The sequence below is a fragment of the Polypterus senegalus genome, chromosome 11 (assembly GCF_016835505.1).
Source record: "Polypterus senegalus isolate Bchr_013 chromosome 11, ASM1683550v1, whole genome shotgun sequence".
In the NCBI taxonomy this organism is placed as follows: Eukaryota; Metazoa; Chordata; class Cladistia; order Polypteriformes; family Polypteridae; genus Polypterus; species Polypterus senegalus.
In genome coordinates this window covers 36,859,028-36,885,331 of record NC_053164.1, presented here as the reverse complement: position 1 = coordinate 36,885,331, position 26,304 = coordinate 36,859,028, and the positions used below count along the sequence as shown (strand labels likewise).

The window sequence follows — 26,304 nt, the reverse complement described above, 5'->3', positions numbered from 1 at the left end:
TTTGCGTATTTAAAGAGGCGTAATTCTGGGAGGAGCTAAGGAGTGGCAGCACGCCTGTGCACATGCGTTACTTTTCCTGCTGACCAGGATTTATGTAGCGGAAGAATGTGGAAGTTGGCGTTCGCACAGATTTATGCATCTGGATTTTTTTGTACGTGAGCACATTTCCGCTTTTGTCCCTACGCTATGTTATAGTGTGAATTCTACGCACAGCGTTATGCATGAGGCCCCTGGACTGTACTTGAGAAACCCTACTCTAAAGGAATTAAAGAGTAGAAACCATGCCAACCATGCCCACCAAACAGTGAGACAAATGTAGGTGTATGTTACTCATGTACTCATTTGCTTGTTGACTGAATTCTTCTGATCACATAGCTTTTTCCACTACTCAGTTGGCTACTGATTGTACTCTTTAAATGTTCCCTAGCCTGTACTTTATGCACAACAAACTCACTTATACTGTAGCACTCTCTCTGTGAAGTTCTCTCAAAGGACTGTTCTTGATGAAATGTCTTGCTCACACCCCAGATTGACATTTATACAGTATACAAATTATTCTTAACTAGAATACCCGCGCTTCGCAGCGGAGAAGTAGTGTGTTAAAGAAGTTATGAAAAAGAAAAGCAAACATTTTAAAAATAACGTAAGATGATTGTTAATGTAATTGTTTTGTCATTGATATGAGTGTTGCTGGCATATATATATATATATATATATATATATATACACACACACACAGACACATATATACACATATACACACATACATATATATACATATACATATATATACACATACTGTATATATACACACACATATATATACATACTGTATATACAACATATACATATCTACATATATACTGTATATACACATATATATACAAATCTACATATATATCTACATATATATATATATTAGGGGTGGGACTCGATTAAAAAAATTAATCCAATTAATTAGAGGCTGTGTAAGAATTAATCTTGACTCAGTTAGAGGATCTGTGCAGACTTTTTTCAAAACATGGCAGGATCTAATCAGTAATATTTTGAAATGATTTTATAAAGCACAGAGAATTTGTTGATTTAGGTATTTTTAAAAGCCTTAAATTTTACACCGTTTGGCTTGCTCTCTCTCTCAAGGGTGGGGATCGATCTGTTCTTAGCATAATTCTTTTTTTTTTGTAAAAACTTGATTGCTATGTATTGATTGTAATAAAATTAATAAATAAATAAATAAATAAAAAAAAAAGAATTAATCTTGATTAATCGTATGTAATCGCACACGTAAATTTGCCCCAAATCGCAAATTTTTTTTTTTTTTTTATTTAAAACGGTTTTAGTGGGCTTACAGAATCAAATAATAGACATGGACATGAATATTGTAAACTGAAGCTGTTTTAATTTCTGAAAAAAAGCTTTAAACTGCATTTGAATTCAAAACAGAAACAAAAATATCATCCCTGGTTAAAATTGGGCAGACTTAAAAATAAAGTGGTAGTTTAAGTACTTTAAGTACATTTTCAGAATAGTATTGTCTTTAAATAATAATAACCAAAATTTCACCATAAAGTGCAGTTTTTCTTCTTAAAAAAATAAGTCAGAAACATAAAAGGTAATTTGACCAGCTTACTCTTTAAACTCTGAGTAACATTAGCCAAAATTATTTTGTACATTAGGCTAAAACAGTGTGATCATTGAACATTTTGTAATTAGATGTATTTAGAATTACTAACGGTCACGGAAGTCCAATGATCCCCAGTAAGAGCCACAAAGTCCGCTTTCTGTAATGCATCTAATTTTGCTTGCTTTTCAGTGTGCACAAAACCATGCTTTTATCAAGGCTTCGGGAAGTCGAAATGATCAGTCGTAGGAACGCGCTTTATTCCGACTCTAACATTTTTGTAGCTGTGATGTGTGCATCAGTGTAATGGATGTACCAGGAAATCATGCATTGACAAAAGTTCCGTTTGCTTGGAATTGAAAGTGTGATTAAATGCGTTATTTTTAACGCTTATGGAGTACATGCATCGAAGCTTCTCAGCTGTGCTTGTGCTAAGAAAGGGAAAATTTTAAAAATAACGTAACATGATTCTCGCTTAACCTAATATTTTTCATACGTCCCAAACCAAGGAGATGCGAAGGTAAAATGAATCGGTAGCGCATACATAGTCAGTACATCCCTCTCGGGAATCAACCTCGAATGTCGGCGTTAGAGGCTTAAGACTCTACAATTAGCCACAGCGTGTGGCTTGTCTATGCTAAAGTATGTATTGTAGATCGGGTATATATATACATTTATATATATACCCGTATCGCAGTGGAGAAGTAGAAGTTATGAAAAGAAAAGGGAACATTTTAAAAATAACGTAACATGATTGTCAATATACAGTAATTGTTTTGTGAGTGTTATTGAATGTTGCTGTCATCAAGGATTTGATTATCATTATTTCTTTCAATCAGGCTCGTATTTGTAGGATGTGTTCAAGTTACATTCCGTGTTTGTCAATCGCTGTAAAGATAAGAGGTTTCATTCATCGATTAGTTCCTTACTGCATCAATAAACAGCTCTTCCTTTTATCTGTGATGTGACAAACTGCATGCACGGGTTTTTTTACACTGTCTTCCTTTAGCAGGACATTCACTTTTTCCACCGTGTGCTTTGTTTCCGCAGTAGCTGCACTTATGAATATGATTGTATGTATAAGACGCTTCATATTTTTTGCTGCCTTCTCAATTGTGTAATTCGGTTTTGTTCAGCACTCTTTGGAACTGTTGCTTTTGTCTGTGCACTGCGTCAGTTCACGTGAGCCGCTTGGTGTTCTTGCATCGAAGGTTCCCAGCTGTACTGGTGCCATCTCGTGTAATGTCAGCTAAGACCCGCACTTAAAAGTTTCTCTCGCAGTTTCAATGAGTTTGTGCCAAACACCACCCTGACCATCTCATCTTCCTCTGCATAAGCACAGTCCTTCACCCGTGAACATTTACCGGCAGTGTTTGTATTGGATTGCCGCTGATGGACGGCCTTATATGGGCAGGCACTAAATTACAAACGCTAGTGGCAGCCTGTCTATGAACTTAATTTAATATAAACTTACGGTTCACGCCGTGCTTTGTTTCCGCAGTAGCTGTACTTATGAATATGCTTGTATGCATCATTTGCTTCATAATGTTTTTCTGCCTTCTCAATTGTGAAATGGCGTTTTGTGCTGATCGCTGTTTGGAGTTCTACCTTGTTCTCTACGTACTTAAGTAGGAGGCGTGATGATGTCACACGAAACTCCCCCCCACGGCCATCTCCAACTCAAGACTCCATTACATTATATGGGGAAAAATAGCTTCCAGTTATGACCCTTATGCGTAGAATTTCGAAATGAAACCTGCCCAACTTTTGTAAGTAAGCTGTAAGGAATAAGCCTGCCAAATTTCAGCCTTCTACCTACACGGGAAGTTGGAGAATTAGTGATGAGTCAGTCAGTGAGTGAGTGAGTGAGGGCTTTGCCTTTTATTAGTATAGATAATTAACTTAATCACAATTTCTTATGAAAGCGGCAAGTTAAGCAGTCTTCATTACAAAAGTGCTCCTCCCAACCTTAAATATTAAAGTCAACAAATTCTCATCTCCAAGCAGTAACATCCAACAAAATCAACTACTGACCTGACTAGCATTTTTATATCTGGCCTTAAACATGATGGTATCTTAATTACTTAGTAATTTCAGTAAGCAGACTTACACTGAAGCATGTTTTAAATATAATTATTACCCCTCATTTACTTCTGTGCTTCTATTATTTATTAATTACTTGTAAAAAACATCTAATCAAAGTAAAACCCCATTTAAAACATCACAAGGAAAAGAGGGATAAGCTGGGACAGGTAACCTGGATACTCACCATGTGCTAGGAATTTAATGTCTTGTCAAACTGCATGAATTTTATTTGTCCCTGCATATCCTTTAACTTGCAGGACAATAAAAGACTGTATTGCAAACTTGTTTTCCTACAAAAGTGCTTACTGTTTGCAATTAAACAAAAAATAAGCATTCTGGAAAATGTAACTGCTAAAATAAAAAAATGCCTATAAACACCACAGACTTTAAGAAGTAAAACAGAGAAATCTGTCACTGTAAGATAAAATGCAGCAATTATAGATAACAGATGAGAGGGAAAAATAAAAAAAACTAATAAAAGAATACAAACCTCTAGAGTAATCAATGAAAATTATTTCAGAGTATGCATCACAGAACAAAAAGAAAAAAAAGAGAAACTGTGCAGAAAAATGGATTTGCTTGAAACAACTAAATTGAACTTTATTAATTATTAACATTTTTAATTTTACAGTTTTCATACATTTATTATTATTACATTTCATGTCCTCCTTGCTGGTGCACTGTGGTTTTGTTTAATATGAAGATGAAGTCATTAAACATCAAATGTATCAACAGAAAAATAGACTTACGAATATGCTCTGTGAATTGAAAGCTTTTAAAATTGCACATATGGGCCTAGATGGCCTTTTTCATAATAAGGACAACTAATTAACAAGTAGAATCCGTAATAATGATGCTTTTCCCACACATGTTGACGTACTTGTTTGTGCATGCTCTGTATAAAGCACTTAACTAATATAATTAGTGAAAAAAGATGTTAAGCATCTTCTGTATAACTGGATGCTGGTGGGCTACAGAAATGCACATTCATATACTGTACTGTAACCCTAAGCCAGAGACTGCTGGATATGAGCAAAACAAATCTTTGATTAGATATTTTTGATTTTCTGCTTTGGTCAAGTGTATATAAATTACATAAACATCTTCATAAACACAGAGACAGATAAATCAAAATTGCTATATTTGCCATGAAGGCAAGTGATTTGTATTTGAGATGAACTGATATATACTAGATAAGACAAAAGTATAAAATATGACTATCCATTAATGAGTATTTCTGAATATACAGAAATATAATTTATTTTACAGTAATGTCACTTTTAAAGCTTGATCCAAAATATCATTTGTGCATGTTTATTAATTGAAATTACAATAAAAATATAAATTAGGCTTGGTTCACAATTATTTGCATATAATAATCCATGTTTCCTGGGTATGACGTTAAACTGCAACAGCCCTGCAACCGGTCCTCCAACTTGCCGGGAAATCATGGGGGTTGGTGGCAGGATTGGCACTTCAGCCACCGTAAAAAAACTTCACAAAGCTCCCAGACTACAGAAAGGATTCTTTTTGTTCTCTGCGGGAGTAGCTCTGCTGCAGCCGCCCATAGGAAGGTTGCTCGCATCATGAACAGTTGGAGAGCCAACAGGGTTGGGTCTGTTGGGGATCAGAACTGGTGTGGTGCTGAGGTGTCGCCCGCTGCAAGGCAGCACTTGGGTCCCATACGGGTGGCCGCATGGAACGTCTTGTCTCTCCGGAAAGATAATCATCTTCCCCTGCTGTCAGAGGAGCTGCGTAAACTCCACATTTTAGTGGCGGCACTATCTGAGATGCGCAGACCGGGGACTGGCCAGATCTCTGTGGGTGGATACATCTTTTATTGGTCTGGTTGGTATGATGGCTGTCATACTCTGGGAGTAGCTATTGCTGTAGCGGATTGGCTTCTTCCGATGATGTCCGATATCATTCCTTTCAACGAGCGTATTATGGGACTCAGATTACGGCACTCCCTGGGTGCCTTGTCTGTTGTCTCAGTGTACACTCCGACCGCGGTGAGTAATGTCTCAGTGAGGGAGACATTTTATTTGCAGCTTCGCTCGGTGGTTGATGGGTGCCCACGAGGTGACACTCCTCTGGTCATGGGTGGCTTCAATGCAGCCACTGGCACTGACAGGGCTGGCTATGAGGATTGTCTGGGTCCCCATGAGTCTGGTGACCATGGTGAAAGTGGCTCCATGTTCCTTGACTTTGCAAAAGGTCAGGGGTTGTGAATCGCTGGATCCTGGTTCCAGCACCCTGAACCGCATCGTTGGACTTGGTACTCTAGTACTGGTGGTGTGGTGAAGGAGATCGATCACATCCTCGTGGGCAGATGCTGGAGGCTGTTACAAAACAGCAGGGTATACAGAAGTGCCCAGTTTGTGAATTCTGACCACAGACTTGTTGTTGCTACTCTTAGGATCCAGCTTAGGTCCAGCAGGTTACCACCTACTAGGAAAATGAGCCTGGACTTGTCCAGACTCTGTAATGACCTCTTGGGCACAGCCATCAGCAGTGTGTCTGTTTGTAGAGAGAGTGTTGACCTTGTTGAGAGGTTTACTTACCTTGGCAGTGACATTCATGTCTCTGGTGACTCTTCCTGTGAAGTCAGTAGACGGATTGGGAGAGCGTGGGGGGTCATGAGGTTGCTGGAAAGGGGTGTGTGGCGCTCCCGATATCTATGCAAAAGGAAGGAGGTCCAAGTCTTTAGAGTCCTGGTGCTTCCTGTCTTGCTATATGGTTGTGAGACATGGACACCATCCAGTGACCTGAGAAGAAAACTGGACTTCTTTGGTATTGTGTCTCTCTGGAAAATTCTTGGGTACTGTTGGGTTTTCTTTGTGTCAAATGAGCGGTTGCTCATGGAGTCCTGAATGAGGCACATTACCTGCATTGTGAGGGAGCATCAGTTACAGCACTACGGCCACGTGCGTGTTTCCCCGAGGGTGACCTGGCTTGTAAGATCCTCATTGCTGGGGACCCGAGTGGCTTCCAGCAAATCGTTTTCCTTTCAGTCTCAATTTTAACTTCAGGAACAGGAAGTGAGATCTGGTGAATTCAGGGATGCAAAGTAATCAACCATTTGATCAACCACTTTTCTGACAAAAAAACTTTGGCTGACAGTGTAGTGCCAAATGCAGCTTTGTGTCTGCCATTGCTCTGGATTCATTTTTTCCTTTTGCTTTTCTGCAGCTGCCTCAGCAGTTCAGTGTAATATTGCTGATTAAGAGTGTATTCAGGGGAAACAAACACTTGATTAGCAAATCTTTCAACTTCCGGCGCCGCATCGAGTGGCAGCCTTTCCAGCAGCTCCGTATATGACTTTATCTTTTTACCTTTTTATCTCTATTTTTCTCTATTTCACTATTTCACTGATCACTTCTACCACTTTCTTTTATGTGGAATTGCTCCCTGGACACTTTTTACTATTTTACTATTTGACATGGATTTTTACACTCCGAGAATCGCCTATTCAAGTAGTCAGCTTAAAGCACTGAGAAGAAATGCCGGTGTGGTTCCTTATTTACTTGATGAGGTAAGAAGACGATATCGGGCAGCCGAGCCGGTGCAAAGATAAAAGATAAGATTAAATCGAGACAACTTGAGAGAAAATGGCGTTATAAACCGTCGGTGCCATCTGTGATCCTGGGAAATGTAAACTCACTACCAAATAAGATCGACGAACTGGCTGTGCTGGTGAAAAATGTCAGAACCTACAGATAATGCAGCTTGCTGTGTTTTAGTGAAACGTGGCTAACGTCTCCCATCCAAGATGCTAACGTGGAGCTACCGGGTTTAGCACAGTTAGAGCGGACAGAGACGCAAGTACCTGCGGAAAGAAGAAAGGAGGAGGACTTGCTCTCTATGTCAATACAAAGTGGTGCAACTCAGGACATGTAAACGTTAAAATCTCCACTTGCTGCAGGGACATCGAACTGTTGGCCGTAAGTCTGCGCCCTATTACTTGCCCAGAGAGTTTGGACACGTGATTGCTGTTATTGTTTACATCCCCTCAAGCGAACGCGAGATGGCGAGTGACGTCATCCATTCCGCAGTTGCTAAGTTACAAACGCAGCACCCTGAGGCACTTGTGCTAATCGCTGGAGACTTTAACCATGTAACGCTGGACAAAACATTACCTGCCTTCTCCCAGTATGTGGATTGTAACACTCGGGGAAACAGGACTATCGACCTACTGTATGCAAACGTTAAAGACGCATACAGCGCCACCCGCTGCCTGCGCTTGGGAAAGCAGATCATAACCTGGTTCTGCTTCAGCCTCAATACAAACCAAGAGTGAGGGGTACCTACAACTACACGCTCATTCAGGAAGTGGTCCCCTGAGGCAGAGCAGGCTCTGAGAGACTGCTTTGGAACTACAGACTGGGATATATTGCTTGGGTCACATAGTGAGAACATTGAAGAGGCTGTTGAATGCACAACTGATTACATCAACTTCTGTATGGACATTGTAGTTCCAGTAAGAACAGTATGCTGCTATGCTAACAACAAGCCATGGGTTACAAGTGACATCAAGGGCCTTTTGAACCAGAAGAAAAGGGCTTTTAAAGGTGGTGATCAGCATGAGCTCAAGTGCGTGCAGAAGGAACTCCGAGTCCAGCTCAGGGCGAAAGAGCAGTACAGGAGAAAGCTGGAGCAGAAGTTGCAGAACAACAGCATGAAGGAAGTGTGGGATGGGATGAAGATTATCACTGGCTGCAGCTCGAGCGGGTGCCGCCATCGAGACAGACGTGGAGAGAGCAAACCAAATGAACAACTTCTTTAATAGGTTTGATCACAGTAACCCACTCTCACCTCGAGTACTGCATCCTCCAACCATCCTTCTGCTGATACCAGCATAGGTGAGACATCCCCACCCACAATTACAGCAGCCCAGGTGAGCAGAGAGCTGAAAAGACTTTGTGCCAGCAAAGCAGCTGGTCCAGATGGTGTATCGCCACGACTGCTGAAGGCCTGTGCGTTGGAACTGGGGAGTCCTCTACAGCGCATCTTCAACCTGAGCCTGGAACAGGGAGAGTCCCAAGGCTTTGGAAAACATCTTGTATCACCCTGTCCCAAAGGTTTCACGTCCTAGTGAGCTGAATTACTTCCGGCCTGTTGCTCTGACGTCACATCTGATGAAGACCATGGAGCGGCTGCTGCTTCACCACCTGAGGCCACAGGTCCGTCACCCTCGACCCTCTGCAGTTCGCATACCAGGAGAAGGTGGGAGCGGAGGATGCCATCATCTATATGCTACACGATCCCTCTCCCACCTGGACAGAGGCAGTGGTGCTGTAAGAATTATGTTTTGGACTTCTCTAGCGCCTTCAACACCATCCAACCTCTGCTCCTTAGAGACAAGCTGACTGAGATGGGAGTAGACTCACACCTGGTGGCATGGATTGTGGACTATCTTACAGACAGACCTCAATATGTGCGTCTTGGGAACTGCAGGTCTGACATTGTGTTCAGCAATACAGGGCGCCGAGGGGACTGTACTTTCTCCCTGTTCAATCTATATACATCAGACTTCCAATATGACTCGAGTCCTGCCACGTGCAAAAGTTCGCTGATGACACTGCTATTGTGGGCTGCATCAGGAGTGGGCAGGAGGAGGAGTACAGAAAGTTAATCAAAGACTTTGTTAAATGGTGCGACTCAAACCACTTACACCTTAACACCAGCAAGACCAAGGAGCTGGTGGTGGATTTTAGGAGGCCCAGGCCCCTCATGGACCCTGTGATCATCAGAGGTGACTGTGTGCAGAGGGTGCAGACCTTTAAATATCTGGGAGTGCAGCTGGATGACAAATTGGACTGGACTGCCAATACTGATGCTCTATGTAAGAAAGGTCAGAGCAGACTATACTTTCTGAGAAGGTTGGCATCCTTCAACATCTGCAGTAAGATGCTGCAGATGTTCTACCAGACGGTTGTGGCGAGTGCCCTCTTCTACGCGGTGGTGTGCTGGGGTGGCAGCATAAAGATGAAAGACGCCTCACGCCTGGACAAACTTGTTAAGAAGGCAGGCTCTATTGTAGGATTAAAGTTGGACAGTTTAACATCTGTGGCAGAGCGACGGGCACTAAGCAAACTCCTGTCAATCATGAATAATCCACTGCATCCACTTAACAGTGTCATCTCCAGACAGAGGAGTAGCTTCAGTGACAGACTTTTGTCACTGTCCTGCTCCACTGACAGACTGAGGAGATCGTTCCTCCCCCACACTATGCGACTCTTCAATTCCACCCAGGGGAGTAAATGCTAACATTAATTTTATTTTAATTTTTTCATTTTTTTCATTTTATTACTATTTAATTTAATATTGTTTCTTTGTATCTGTATACTGTTGCTGGATTATGTGAATTTCCCCTTGGGATTAATAAAGTATCTATCTATCTATCTATCTATCTATCTATCTATCTATCTATCTATCTATGTTGAAAAAAATGTGATCATCATTTTTTTCATGTTTGATATAACCTGATGTGTATTTTTTTTTTTGGCTTGGAAAAAAAAATGCAGAAGTCACTTGCATGATTGTAGAATAAATGTCCGAAATATTCACTCAATTAACATGACTGTAGACATACGATACCTTGTGGCATAATCTATAACTGCACCATACTCCTGTGCTATTAACTGATTCTGGGAACTGATTGTCGTATCAAAACATCTCCATAAACTCTAACTTGTTGAGACAAATTAATACACAAATCTTTACAAACTGAAATTTTCTCTCTATTATATTAAAAACGTTTTCCGTCATGTCTTCATTATTTAGCCTTGTCCACTCCCCTCCATACTGCTCGCCTAGTCATTTACTCCTACTGCCCACATCTTCTCTCTGTACCACTCCATGACTCTCTCACGTCCTTCAACATAGTTGGTTATAATGGCAAGGCAGAAAAGCAAATTATCTACTCAAGGACGTTGAATTTTAAATTGTGATAGAAAAACAGCAGCAAGAGCTGATAATGAACATTGAAAAAATTAAAATTAACAAAAATCAGCTACATATAATAAAAATCAAGAATAAAGAGAATTGTCAAATAAATGAGAGACAAATATTCCGAACAAAATGTGTAAGAGCTATTTTCTCTAAAGCGTACAGAAGAAGAAGTTAAGAATCTTTAAGTATATAAGAAGTTATGAATCTTCAAGTAAAGAAGAAGTAAAGAACTTTTAAGTACAGAAATAACTAAAGTTTCTGAAGAAAAGCTAAGTTTAGAGACGATACATTTTTCCCTCTTTTATTCTACGTGTGTAAATATTTTTTCTTTTATTTGCTTTTAACTTTCACTAAATATTTTTAAAACGAACTTTTGGACTGAGAGATTTCTTTCGGCACATGTTTTACCCATGCTTGATCTCGCCTTATACTTCAGCTGCTACAATATGCAATCAGAAATGCAAAAAAAAAGTTTATAGATTGTAACTAGAGGATTACTTCATAATATGTTAGTAATTCATAATACTGTTTTGGATGATGCGTTAACGTAATTTAATTTTTTATTTACTTTTTATCACATTTTACTTTTTTACTTCTACTCTTTTACTTTTTACTATGTTTTATTATTTATTGGTATTTAAAATAGATACTTAAGTAACTGATTTTCTATCTATATTAACTAAAGACCAAACCATCTTCCTTCTGTGCCCCACATACTCTTCTATAAACCATCTATTTAAATACAATTGCTTCTCTAATGGAGAGGCACTCCAGCGCCCTATGAGTGGCTGAGCTGCGAGATAGCAGGCGCCCACAACCCACCCCTGAGGGTTGGCGAGCAAAATGAGCAGGAGGCAGAGCCCCCTATTTATTATCAAAAAATAAATAAAAAACAAAAAGGCAAAAGGATATGCCTTAAATACAAATCAAGGTGAACAAATCCCAATACATAAGCCAAAGCCAAATTTTAATTAACAGAGCAATAAAAGTGCAAAAAAGAGCAAAAACCAGAAAATGCGATACAGGACTTATATGGGGCTTCAATGCGCAACTGCTGAAATCCTCTTTTCTTATCTCTTAAAAAGACACAGGGAAGTCTCAGAAGTGGTATCATCAAGATGCCCCCACCTCTTGGTGTACCACAAAGAGAAAAAAAGGAAATGACTTACATTTAAAATAATAGAATGCAAATAATTAATAGAAATAACATCAAAATGAGGCCAGTGATAACTCAAAATGACAAAAATGGCAGTAAAACATCAAATAAATACAAGTTAAGGAAAAAAACCCTGGTTGAAATGTAAATAAATTGAGAATATAAAATTGCGGACAGATAAAAAAAGTGATGCAGTGATTATGTTATAAATGAGACAGGATAAATAATTGCTTTTAATATTTATATATCAGTGACTAAGGAGGGCAGTGACCAGTCCACCACTTGACTATGTTAATAGTGTCAGATGTCAATAGCTAGAATTGCTGGCAATAGCTATAATAGCTAGAGCTATTATATTTATTTTGAAAGCAGCAAAGTTTAAAGAGTATTTATCAAACCATCCAAGCATGAGAAAAATGGATAAACTTTATAAAATGATAAAATGTTTAAAAACATTTTTAAAAACAAGTGCTTGTAATTTAAATGTAAACTCTGTCAAATGAGCTTGTATTTTGAAGAGCATGAGCAAAATTTCAAACTCAGCCACGCAATTCTGATATTTGACTTGCTAATTCATAACAGGTTCGGAAGAAGATAAATAAAATTTTGAACTGCAGGAAGGGTGTTACACCTCGCATTCTGCCTGCACCGCGTTTCTCTGCTGCCACCAGAAGCACAGTGGATGCTTCAGGGGTCAATAGGGAACCTGTTTCTGTGACGTCCTGTTCTCTTGTCTTTTTATTTGTAGAAAGAAAAATAAAATAAACTTATGTTTCGCTCCACTGTGCCTCTGAGTAGACTTGCCTTGTCAAAATGCGGAGTAGGACAGATTCTAGTCAGTTACAATTTCACAGAGACAGTTTTTCTAGCTAGGGACAACTTTTTAGTATGGCAGGAGAGACAGCCTCTCGGGGAGGATGGGGAAGGTAAAGTGGAACAGCATCCTGAGAATTCCTTAGCAGAGCCAGAAGAAAAACAGGAAAACCTAGAAGAAAACCCTCATAAACGTGGGGTGAATGTGCAGTTTCTTAATAGAAGTGCATTTGAGAGATGCTTATGCTTTGAATCAAATCCATCTTTAGCAGTGCATTTAAACCCTTCAGATGCAGTCCTAATTACACTGACTTTGGCATTTCTGTGTCAACTAACCTAGGCCAAATTAATGATTATTATTTTGATCATTATTGCTGGATTGCTACATGTTCTAGCCTATAAGTTATGTCCTTCTAATCTCAATGTTTATGACAGGACCGTGCACATGCATATCAATTATACCATTTTGTAAAATTTTGTTAAATTCTACAATCTGTTTAAGATGTCAGTCACAACCGATGTTATACTTTATACTTGCAGGACAGAGTTGGAAACAAACCAGCGTGCAGGACTTTAATGCCCATTTTGCAATTTATTCTTTTAAATCTTGTCTTTCTTAATTGTTTCACATTTTTTACCAAAAGAAAAAGATTTATTTATTTTGTCCATTGTTCAGATAATGCACATTATCATGACTCCTGTATACCAATCGTCCCATACCTAGGAAGGAAAAATCTTGGATGCAGGGGTATATATATATATGTATATTTATATATATATATATATTATATATTAGTTTATTTATGAATTGCAAAAGTACAGTGCATATATAAAATACATAATACAACAAATATATATACAACAACACAGCTAAACATAATTTTCATATTTAAACAATTTTTTAATTAAACAGAGCACACACACACACACACACACACAAAAGAAATACAAAAGAAGAAGTAGAAAAAAAAGTCAAGGGGTCTTCATATAAATTAAAATCACTTATAATATTTAGCAGTTTTTTCCCTGATTTATTTTCCATATATTTTAATGATTAACAATACATTTAAATTCTTTGATAAAAACATCCATGAAGGTTTAGTTTGGATTTATGTATACTTGTGAATAAAGAATTTCTCTAAAATAAAGAGGACATTCAATAAACACTGAAGTTTCTTATCCCCGATTATTATCCCAAAGATTTCATTATTTCATTTTTGGATGCAGCCAGTTGAATAAATCATTCCAAAAAGATTCACTATAATGGCATGAGAAAAACAGATGGTCCTTAGTTTCACTTAAGTAACTTAAGAAGGAAAGTTAGTGTCTTCACATATTTTTGTAATAATTTCAATAATCCCATGACAATAGTCTTCGAAGTCCAATAAACTAGCATTAAATTTCCAGTAACCCTTATTTCGGATAGAAGCATTAGCAGGTCTTAAAGTTAAGCTAATGTAACAGTGGTCAAATAAAGGAGCTGTGAGTATGGTGCAGTCAGAGATAAATTCTATAAAATTGTCAAACATTAACCCAAAATCAATTCTAGATCTATTTGAACCAGTCAGTTTAAACCAAGTGAATTTTTTAAAAATTAGGATATATAGTGTGCCGTGGGTCAAATAACTTTTGATTATCACAGACACTTACCAATTGACAATTGTATTGGTGGCTATGAAACTTGCTGGGTAAACGATCTAACCATTCATAATACACTATATTAAGATGATCTTTTAAAATAATATTATCAGTTAGGAACCTTACCTTCAGTTCTTCTATAATGTTTCCATTTTAAAAAAGTAAATTCTTATTTTGGTTTACATTATTATATCCATAAATATTTCCCAGAATAATAAAACAATCATAAATTACTAAAACACAAAAAATTCATTGTCCATCCAAACTTTTTTTTAAAGGCTTTTACTGTTCCAGGGCAATTCTTTGCATAATTGCAGTACCTGCTGAGTGGTTGATTCCATGACAAAATAATATCTTATCTCTCACCTTTCATCAGATTCACTAGACTGAGTTTCTTGTAAGAAAACAACATGTGGCTTCTTGCCTTTACAAAAGGGAAACATTGCTTTTCTTTTTATATTATTTCTAAGACCCCTTGCATTAAATTAAACAAAACATTACTCAGAATTAATTGAAATTGAAATTAAAGAACAATGAACACATTAAAAAAGCTAAAGAATTTCAACAAAAACCACTGTTATTATTCTATTTATATAATGTGAACATAATGCAATGTCCCTTTTATAAATCAGTTTAAATGACCTTATTTGCTATGCAAATATTAAAAAGTCAACATTTTTCCATTATAAAATTTCTTGAAAGAATGACTAAGGCAGCACAATTCTCATTCCGTTAATGTAACTGATTGGACCTTTAAAATATGCATCCTGACCTGCTTCTTTGGGGTTTTTTTATCCAGGCCAAACCACTGCTCTCGCCTCCCTGTCTGCCGGTAACAAGTGCTTAGCAAAGCTTATATTCAGCTCCTTGCATACTTTGGAACTCTTAGCCAGTTGCTACAGCTCATCTCTGAAATGTAAAATGTAAATTGAATGACAATGTGATGGTGACTGCCTTCCTCTTTTTTCTACAAGCCTATGAAGTGAATCAACTATATTTTCAATCTTGGTGGACCAATGTGGAGATATTTTCATCAGAAACTGGAAAACTCTCACTCTAGTATTTTTGTTTTGTTTTTCTTGGCACCACGTAGTTTCAAATTTTAGCAACTTCTAAAATGTTCTACCTCCATCACTCTTGCTTGCAAGCTGTTAAACTGTTATTTTCCATACTAAGCCGTGTGACATCTTTCTGCAAAGTATCAGTTTTAAACTTAACAATCTTTTATTTCGCTTTCATTAAATTCTGCATTTTTACCCAATTCTGCAATCATGATAGTGTTGGTTTTTAATTGTGCGCTTTTTGCACCATAGTAGTTAGATTATTCACAGCTTCAAGTATACTGGCATTCTCAGTTCAGGAAGAGAATGGCCTGCCTTTAGAGATGAGCTTTCCATCTCATTGTCACCAGGACTGGCAGCGTAGTCAGGTACAGTTACAGTTTATTTTTTTGTATAGCCCAAAATCACACAGGAAGTGCCGCAATGGGCTTTAACAGGCCCTGCCTCTTGACAGCCCCCCAGCCTTGACTCTCTGAGAAGACAAGGAAAAACTCAAAAAAAAAAAACCTTGTAGGGAAAAATGGAAGAAACCTTGGGAAAGGCAGTTCAAAGAGAGACCTCTTTCCAGGTAGGTTGGGCGTGCAGTGGGTGTCAAAAGAAGGGGGTCAATACAATACAATACACAGAACAGAACAAATCCTTAATACAGCATAATAATAAAGATTTTAGAAGTACGGAGCAGAATTTAACAGTAGATGATATCACATAATAAGATTTGAATATTTTTAGAGTCCTGGAGACCTCATCCATCAAGCTGCCTCCCCATTTGGCCATTCCACGGCTGAAACGTTGCTCGGCCAGCCAATCCGATGAAAGGACCCCTTTTTTCCATGATTCCTGTGATCCTCCATCAAGGATGACTTTACCACAGGCAGGCAAACAACTTGTCAGGTGGGCCGTGGCACCAATTGCCACATTTGAATACCGAGAACAGAAACAGAATAGGTGAGGGTTACTAACAAATTATAACAATCATGTTACTTATGTTTTACTGCTAATGACTAACAACAGAGATGCAGTCTGTACAGTAAATCAGCCGCTCTAGTCAGAATATGCTAAACTGAAGTAGTGAGTCTTCAGCCGAGATTTAAAGGCTGGGACCAAAGGGGCATTTCTTATAGAAGCAGGAAGACCACTCCACAGTTTAGGGGCCCTGTAACTAAAAGCTCGACCTCCCACTGTTATTTTATTAATCCTTGGAATCATAAGCAGACCGGCATCTTGAGATCTTAATGCGCTCAGGTTTGTAAGTCATGATAAGTTCAGACAAGTAACCCGGACCTTGGCCATTTAATGCTTTATATGTTAAAAGGAGGATTTTAAAATCTGCCCTAAATTTAACCGGGAGCCAGTGTAAGGATTTAAGAACTGGAGTTATGTGTTCATATTTTCTTGTTTTTGTAATAATTCTTGCTGCCGCATTTTGGATTAACTGGAGGCTGTATAAAGAACAGTTTGAACAGCCAGTGAACACCGCCGCATTGCAGTAGTCAATCCTACTAGAGATAAATGCATGAATTAATTTCTCAAAATCCTGTTTATTTAGAAAGCGCCTTCATTTCCTAACATTTTTAAGATGGAAGAAACATGATTTGGACAACTTTGTAATATGTGCTTTAAATGACATGCTAGAATCAAAGATAACTCCTAGATTGCGGGCTGATTCAGTAAAATTAATTGGGAATCCAACTGAGTTAAATGATGACAAAATATTGCTGTGATCAGTGTCACTCCCTCCAACAATTAACATCTCTGTTTTATCTGTATTTAAAGACAAGTAGTTCTCATTCATCCACTCCTTTAATTCACTAACACAACTAATTAAAGACAACATCGGAGAAACTTCATTTGATTTAAATGAAAAGTATAACTGGGTGTCATCTGCATATGAGTGAAAATTAACATTATGTTTCCTAATGAGAGATCCCAGTGGAAGCATGTAAAGTGAAAACAGTAAAGGTCCCAATACTGAGCCCTGCGGGACACCATATTGAACTTCTGTGTACAAACAGTGCCTTACCTGTAGTATGCTTTTTCTGGTTTGGCTTTGGAATAACTAAATTGTTATACACAAAATTGTTCACAAAAAGTGTATATAATAAAATATTTTGCTGCAAAGAAAGATAGTATTTAAAATGTTTGGAACAAACAAATGGAGTTTAAGAAACTGTGTGCACTCAGTTCACCATTTTGCCCAGTAGTCAAGGGCAACAAAAGTGCACTTTGCCTCAGAAGAGATTATTCCACACACCAGCCCCGTGTACACATACCTGTACTTACATATTTAACAAATTGGAATTTAAATTAATCAAAGCCACATATTTCTGGGGATGTGATAAGTAAAGCCAGAGGATTACCCACTTAAAAAGTTGGAGAACATGCAAACTCCAAACAGGAAAAATCAATTGAACCCAGGGCCGGTCACCCACCTGTCCTCACTTTGCCACAACCTCCTTCCCCTCCCTCCCCTGGTGAAAATGTCAATCAAAAATCAAAATCAGTTAAGTTTCACGATCACCGAGTGCCCAGAAATCACTAGACCACTCCCGTCTCTACAGAACATTGCAAGGACCCAACTCTATTGTCTTAAAAAAAAAAAAAACGTTTTTCACCTTTATGAACACTCTTGCTGTCTGCAGCAAGGAACATGTGAGAACGCGGGTTTCTACAGAAGCTCTGGAGAACACAGAAAAAAAAAAATGATGGGATAAACCTTATCTTGTATGTACGTGGAAATATCTTGTATATACGGGATACTTTCACTTATGTACGAAATGTTTTCACATACCTATGAGATAAAGTTAGATTAAAAAATGACAAAAGTGTGCTTTGGGGTGCCTACTTACAACTTTACCAAGAGCACAGAGCTTCAGTTTGATGTCACTTTCACTTCATGTACTGCGGTGATATAAAAAGCTGACGGATGGGTTTTTATTTATTAAAGAAGTGTGGGATGGTTTAAGTACATACTTTATATGTTTACAGTTATCAGTTTACATACACATATGGAGCCCCTGAGGGGACATGGTGTAATTTTTTAGTGCGTACAACTTACTATCTTGTGCTCACCATGTACTATCTGGTGCACACCTCATACTATCTCATGCCTACCATTTATATACCTCGTGTGCACCACACACCATACCATGTGCAGCAGGTACTTTAATGTCGCACCAGCTAATATTGCATGTGTGCCTCATACATTCAAATGAGCAGCAAATACCATTGTGTGTGACTGTACATCATTTTCTGGAAACAGGACATACTGTATCACTAAATAGTTTGATGTTTTACTCATACAGTACACTTCACAAAAATGGATATTGGCGAGTTTATAAAAGCAGGCTATACATTCAAGCCCAGGCTGTTGGATCAGCGAAGCAGCAGTGCTAACCAATTCACTAATGTGTAGTAAAAGGAAGTGGCATTAGTTATTATAATTACTTGTATCTATTTACAGCTCACTGCCAGCTTCTTATTCGCACAAGTTACAAAAGGAATTAATATTTTATATTATATATATACAGTGGTGTGAAAAACTATTTGCCCCTTCCTGATTTCTTATTCTTTTGCATGTTTGTCACACAAAATGTTTCTGATCATTAAACACATTTAATCATTAGTCAAATATAACACAAGTAAACACAAAATGCAGTTTTTAAATGATGGTTTTTATTATTTAGGGAGAAAAAAAAAATTCAAACCTACATGGCCCTGTGTGAAAAAGTAATTTCCCCCTGAACCTAATAACTGGTTGGGCCACCCTTAGCAGCAATAACTGCAATCAAGCATTTGCGATAACTTGCAATGAGTCTTTTACAGCGCTCTGGAGGAATTTTGGCCCACTCATCTTTGCAGAATTGTTGTAATTCAGCTTTATTTGAGGGTTTTCTAGCATGAACCGCCTTTTTAAGGTCATGCCATAGCATCTCAATTGGATTCAGGTCAGGACTTTGACTAGGCTACTCCAAAGTCTTCATTTTGTTTTTCTTCAGCCATTCAGAGGTGGATTTGCTGGTGTGTTTTAGGTCATTGTCCTGTTGCAGCACCCAAGATCGGTTCAGCTTGAGTTGACGAACAGAAGGCCGGACATTCTCCTTCAGGATTTTTTGGTAGACAGTAGAATTCATGGTTCCATCTATCACAGCAAGCCTTCCAGGTCCTGAAGCAGCAAAACAACCCCAGACCATCACACTACCACCACCATATTTTACTGTTGGTATGATGTTCTTTTCTGAAATGCTGTGTTCCTTTTACGCCAGATGTAACGGGACATTTGCCTTCCAAAAGTTCAACTTTTGTCTCATCAGTCCACAAGGTATTTTCCCAAAAGTCTTGGCAATCATTGAAATGTTTCTTAGCAAAATTGAGACGAGCCCTAATGTTCTTTTTGCTTAACAGTGGTTTGCGTCTTGGAAATCTGCCATGCAGGCCGTTTTTGCCCAGTCTCTTTCTTATGGTGGAGTCGTGAACACTGACCTTAATTGAGGCAAGTGAGGCCTGCAGTTCTTTAGACGTTGTCCTGGGGTCTTTTGTGACCTCTCGGATGAGTCGTCTCTGCGCTCTTGGGGTAATTTTGGTCGGCCGGCCACTCCTGGGAAGGTTCACCACTGTTCCATGTTTTTGCCGCTTGTGGATAATGGCTCTCACTGTGGTTTGCTGGAGTCCCAAAGCTTTAGAAATGGCTTTATAACCTTTACCAGACTGATAGATCTCAATTACTTCTGTTCTCATTTGTTCCTGAATATCTTTGGATCTTGGCATGATGTCTAGCTTTTGAGGTGCTTTTGGTCTACTTCTCTGTGTCAGGCAGCTCCTATTTAAGTGATTTCTTGATTGAAACAGGTGTGGCAGTAATCAGGCCTGGGGGTGGCTACGGAAATTGAACTCAGGTGTGATACACCACAGTTAGGTTATTTTTTAACAAGGGGGCAATTACTTTTTCACACAGGGCCATGTAGGTTTGGATTTTTTCTCCCTAAATAATAAAAACCATCATTTAAAAGCTGCATTTTGTGTTTACTTGTGTTATATTTGACTAATGGTTAAATGTGTTTGATGATCAGAAACATTTTGTGTGACAAACATGCAAAAGAATAAGAAATCAGGAAGGGGGCAAATAGTTTTTCACACCACTGTATTATATTTTATATAAATCCTTCTCATAAGGTGTACTCTTAACTTTTAAGACCTCATATTGTGTATTCAAACCCAAATTTTTCTCACTATGTGCAATACTTTATGTTTACTGACATTAAACTTCATCTGCCACAAATGTGCCCAAGCCTGTATGCTGTCCACGTCCAACTGTAATAACTGAATGGATTCCAGATTATCTGACAACCCACCTATCTTGGTATCATCTGCAAATTTAACCAGCTTGTTACTTATATTCCTATCAAAATCATTTATATATATTAAAAATAGCAGGGGCCCTAGCACTGACCCCTGTGGACAACCACTCTTGATATCAGCCAATTCTGACAAGGCTTTTCGCACCATCACCTTCTGCTTTTTGTGTCTGAGCCAATTTGTGCCCATCTAAAAACATCACCCTGAACTCTCACTTCTTTTACTTTGATGCCCAACATCTCATGTGGCACCTTATCAAATGCTTTCTGAAAGTCATGATAAATAATGTCATAAACTCCACTTTGACCATGCCCTTTTGTTGCTTTCTCATAGAATTCCAGCATGCTAGTAAAACATGACCTCCCTCTTCTGAACCCATTCTGACTGTTCAGAAAAACCCCTGTTCTTGCTCTTACCTTAATAATTCCTTTCATTAATTTTCCTGTGATGCACGTTAAGCTTACTGGTCTATAGTTGCTTGGATCTGCTTGGTCACCCTTTCTATATAATGGGAAAACATTTGCCATTTTCCTGTCCTTTGGAATTTCCCTAGTGTGCAATGACTTCCTAAAATATGTGTCAAGGGTATATATATGTACTTGCTAACCTCCGTAAGAATTCAAGGGTAAATATTATCTAGTCCTGGAGATTTGTTTGATTTTAGCCAATTTAATCTGAATCTAATCTTCTAAAGATTCCTACTTAAAGATAACCATTATACTACAATTTAACTTAATTTTGTGATTATATTAACTTTGCAGAATTCTTTTATTAATTTAAATGACATGTATATGTTACAGAACTGTCTTGGTAAAAAAATATAACTGGACTACTAACATCTCCATAAGGTACATGTTTGCATGGAGTTTTAAATATAAACTAAAATGCTAGTTATCTGAGGAACAACATGGATAAATGACAAGAAAGTGTATTTCTTTTATTTAAGCATTAAAGACACGTTAAATATAACAAATACATTAATAAAGCAATGGAGGTGTTGGGGCACTATTTAAAACTACGCCTATAGCAGTAAACAAGCTAGACTCAGTACTATTCGACCCCACTACCTATCCAACAAGATGCGCTACCCTGCACAACACCAAACTGCTCGACAAGCAAAATACACATCGCCATCTTTAACTTTAGTTCTCATGTAAACGAGTAAAAAGAACATACTGTCAAGATAATACAGCAGATCTCAGTACACATTGATAGTATAATAGGACAAATGTGCAAAAATGAGGTGAACGCGGAGGCCACGCCCTCATGGTTGGAGTCGACGCAACGGAATTCGGCGGGAGACGTGAAGACACGTGACCTTCACCACGCAAAACGAGTTTGACGAATTAAAATCGGGTAAGGTGAGCGCTTGACAAAAATTGATTAACATTTGCTGTAATACATTTTGTTTATAAAGTATGGTAATATTATTATAACCATGTCGTTCAGAACGTGAATATTAAAAAGTGTGCGTGTACGAAGATATTAGAGGCAAAGATAAATAAGTTACAGCAGCGTTCTTAGGGTTGAGTGACATGCATGGTTGCAGCAGGTAGTCTTTCCGGCCTTTGGTGGTTGTCTTTTATCGTTTAACCCAAATAAATGAGTTGTGTTCATTTAAAAATACTTATTGGAGTTGAGTGAGCCACCTTACGCCACGACACTCGCTTGGAAAATATTGCATGAAAAATGGAGCACTTTGGTCAATACGAACAAATGGAGTGACTGGCACGTTACCCGCGCCGAGCTCAGTGCAGTTTCAATATTATAGTTGCGTTGTTATTTACAATAACTATGTTTGCAGAGTGTTAAATGATTCAGTTTTTTAAATTTTACTAAGTTTAAACTGCTGGGCCAAATACTGCTTGATGACTTGATATTCTTCCAGTTTAGGTGTCGAAACGAGAGGGTATTTGGGTTTCAGGCCCCGTCAGTTAAGGTTGTGCAGTCACGCAACTTTTCGTGGCCAGAGTTCTGCTTCATGTAGTGCTTGGGGACTCAATGTGGCTGCAGGTTTTTGTTCCAGTCAGATTCATTCCTCATATTCTTAATTCAAAAAAGCACAGCGGCATGATTTTTTTTTTTTTTTTACATATATGACATTTAGAAATATTTTTGCTTTTTCTATAGATTTAAATGCTTAACTCTTATTTCATTATATTTTGCCCTTTCTCTGTGCAGTTTGTTCTCTTCATTGTTTCATAATAATGACAATTAAAAACTAGCTGAGCAGTCACCCACGCAAACTACAAGACTGCGACTACTTTAGCGTCGGACCTACTAATGGGTTAATTAAACAATTAGAACACCTTTCATTATACGTCGTCCAGAGTTAATCTCCGGTTTTCATCCTATATCTCAAATGCTTGTTAGTTTAAAGCGGTTCTGAAATGACATTCTCCCTTCATTCCTTTGTTGTGCGGTTAAAATATTTCCAGAAACTTTAAGACTTGGCTCCCTCGAACGTAAGCTGCTATAACTGTGTTCGATACGGTACTGAAAAACTGTTCATGTTCGAGCCACACAATGTTTCAAAGCGCTGGATTCCTAGACGCTGACTGGGATACGTTTGTAGGATGTACCCGTGTGCACCTGTTTCTCTTTCATATTTAAAAAATGACTGGTTAGCTAATAGCTATAAATATGATTTTATGTGAGTTATCCAGTAATGCAAACTAGGGGTGTGGAAGTTGTTTAGATTGAATTGTTTAATTCCAATAAACGTGTCGAGAAAACCATGAATCTGCTAACAAAGGAAAAATATGTACGATGAAAACAATGTTAAGATGGAGACTAGCGGCGTTTTTGTAATAAATGAGTTTACAGCAAAGAAAGTCAAATTTTAACTACGTTGTCAGCAATTGGTTTAAATGTGAAAGATCGGATGTCGAACAAATCAATGTAAAATTAAAAGGTTGCTAAATGATGATAATATATCAGAGTGGGGCATATCCAGTTTATTTCTGCAATTAAAATCTAAAAACCTTGCGGAACGGAAGCAATAGGAGCAACCACGAGACAAAGGTAAAGCCTGTCCAAAGCCAACAGGTTCAACGTGTTGTTCTCACCGTTCTAGCATGCAATGCGATTTTGCTAGGAAAATAGTATTCCTTAAGTGGCGCGGAAGTATACGCCGGCGCTGTTAATGCTTTTTTTGGCCCGCTGCGGTGACTAGCATTAAGTGAACGAGCGCTCTGTCTCTAACGAGTGGTCAAATGGCTATGAGAGCGCACTTTGAGGAAGGGACTTCTCTTCAGGTGGGTCTCTCCTGTTCTTGTAGTTGTAATACAGGGAAGAAGCTGGCTGAAGGCTAAAATGTTTGTTTGGGAGAAAAAAAAAACATCGTAGTAACAGGGTGTATCAAAGGTATAGGGAAGAATAACGAGGGGCGCATTGACAGTAAAAATAGATTTTTGTATTTTCAGTTTGCAAAATGTAGACAACCTGTTTTATTTTTTTCCATGTAATATTTGAAAATGATTTCTGTTTTAATATATTTAAAAAATAGATTGTAAACTGCCCATAAACGAAAAAGAGGTTTTATTTTTTTTCCATATTGTCCAGCCCTAATGCACTGGTGTCCCAGTTCAACGTTGGTTTGTTCATTGCATCTAAGGCTGCCTTGATAAGCTACTGTTCTAGGGACCCTAAACGCATTCACACTAGCAGGTGGAAAATAGACTCAAAATGTAGTAATGAAAAACTACATGCAAGGATGAGCAAGAGTGCTTATCTATCTCCTTTTACTTGTTCTATGGACAAACATAGATACGGTGTGGGGAGTCTGCCGTGAGATTTGATAACTATAATTGTGTATCAGTAGTACCTCATATTTTATTGGAAGTTTTTTAAGTTTGTGTACGTTTTCCTTTCATTAGTAATTTTGGTTAATAAGTGTGAGCCAGATGAAGCATTCCTTACATTAGCTTAAAACCATGCTTCTTTTAAGCTTTTGTTCTACTTAATATTTGTACCAGGTAGTAGAGCATGTGGTACAGTTGGCATCTGAAGTTCAATGTACACGTGCCAAAAATTAACTTCTACTAAGCTACCATGCCTGCTGTTACACTGCTTGTCCAAAATTGATGCCCAGAGTTTGAAATGGAGGTTGGGGGGGGGGTGTCACAAAAAGAACATATTTTATGCCTTTTGTGGACATTACAATTGGATTTATTACTGTTATACTTCCTTTGTTTGAAGCTTATTTCCTTCTGCTGAATTTCTCATCACAAAGCCATATTTAAATTGCTTCTTCGGTCTTTAGTTTTTTAATATTAAAAAGCCAGTGAAACGCACGCTATCCATTGCAGCCCTATATATAAAAGGGGATCATTTATTCTTTTAGAGGCAGATGGAACATCATGCTAACAAAACATTTAGCGAGGGGAGATAATTTACAGACTTATTTTACTTTGTCATCTGATGTTGTTATGAATAAAAAAAAATCCAGCTAAGTTGCCTTTTATTGGTACACTTGACATTTTTTAAATGTGTAGTTTATATCTCCAAGTATCCGGTTCAGTGTAAAACTTGCTCTTTCTTTTTACATCTCAATAATAAGACATGCCAGGTAAGCATATTTTTACTGTTAGTAGCTGATGAACCTGTGCAGAGGCCTGTTTTTTTTCACCAGAACGGCACATGGTACTCTGTAAGTGGTCTCAGTTAAATAGTTCATTATAGGCACAAAACATCTTTTGATGTTTATTTAAGTAGTATTTATGGTATAATTAGGTATTTGAAAATTTAATTGCTTGTGCACATTGCCTAGAGGATGTAAATGTTTTTACCATACTTGAAAATGATCAAGGCATTTGGATTGTTTTTTTGAGTTTTGTCATATGTATTATGTATTACATTTGGATGTAGTACAGATAGAACTGTAAATTTCACATGCTTATTTATTACTAGCTGTCCCCTGCAGCTCCGTCCGCATAGTAGTGAAACAGGACAAACTTTAAAAATCAATAAACAAAAGGGTATCGCTAGTGAAGTGGAGGCAAGGTACGCTTCAACACGCGGCGAGAGGTAGACTGACACGAACAGAGGCAGGCACGTAAGTGAGGAGGGCCCTGCCTCCCTCTCCTTGGCCTGCAGCCTCTGTCTCAGATTAGCGTTAATAAATTGCTCCTGCAAGCAAACCGTAATACTTTGCGAAATAGGAGACCTCGCAAAATCAACCGGAATGTTCAAGTAAATTATAGGAAGACACCCAATGTAAATCTGTCAAGTAGTTCTTGCGTGAAAAGCGGACATACAGACAGACGTTGGATTTTATATATATGTAGACATTTTGCCTTTAGTATAAAAACATCTTTGCTAATAACATAACCCTTAGTTCTTTTGGTGTCTTGTAATTATTTTATTTTTTATTATCTAACTTGCAATGAAGTTGTTTAATTTTCTGATAATGCCTGTGGTTTGTTGATTTGAACTAAATCAGAAGTTTTTTTAAAAGTTTAAGACCAACAGCTTTCTTTTGGTTAATACTCCAAATACACTTGTCATCATTAGAATAATTGTGATGAGAACATTCTATTTAGCCTAACTTGCTAATTTTTCCTATTCCTGTAGTTAGTATTTTGGGAACTTTAACAAACAATCTACCACTTAGTAACTTATTC

General features: G+C 38.0%; 1 protein-coding gene across 11 annotated transcripts in view; it reads left to right on the top strand.

The window, feature by feature from the left end:
• The first annotated feature begins 21,945 nt into the window (after positions 1–21,945).
• Positions 21,946–26,304, top strand: part of gpat2 (glycerol-3-phosphate acyltransferase 2, mitochondrial) — a 121,563-nt gene continuing 117,204 nt past the window's right edge. For 2 of the 11 annotated variants that reach the window (XM_039768378.1, XM_039768384.1), the window contains exon 1: positions 22,973–23,145. Coding sequence is in view for 3 of the 11 variants with exons in the window: in XM_039768376.1 (XP_039624310.1) it covers positions 23,896–23,937 (42 nt within the window). In the remaining 8 variants the exon portion in view is untranslated. Of the gene's footprint in view, positions 22,042–22,074; positions 22,233–22,326; positions 22,451–22,972; positions 23,146–23,493; positions 23,705–23,747; positions 23,938–26,304 lie in introns of those variants that run through there. The other 9 variants (XM_039768380.1, XM_039768379.1, XM_039768382.1 and 6 more) reach the window with 9 other exon arrangements.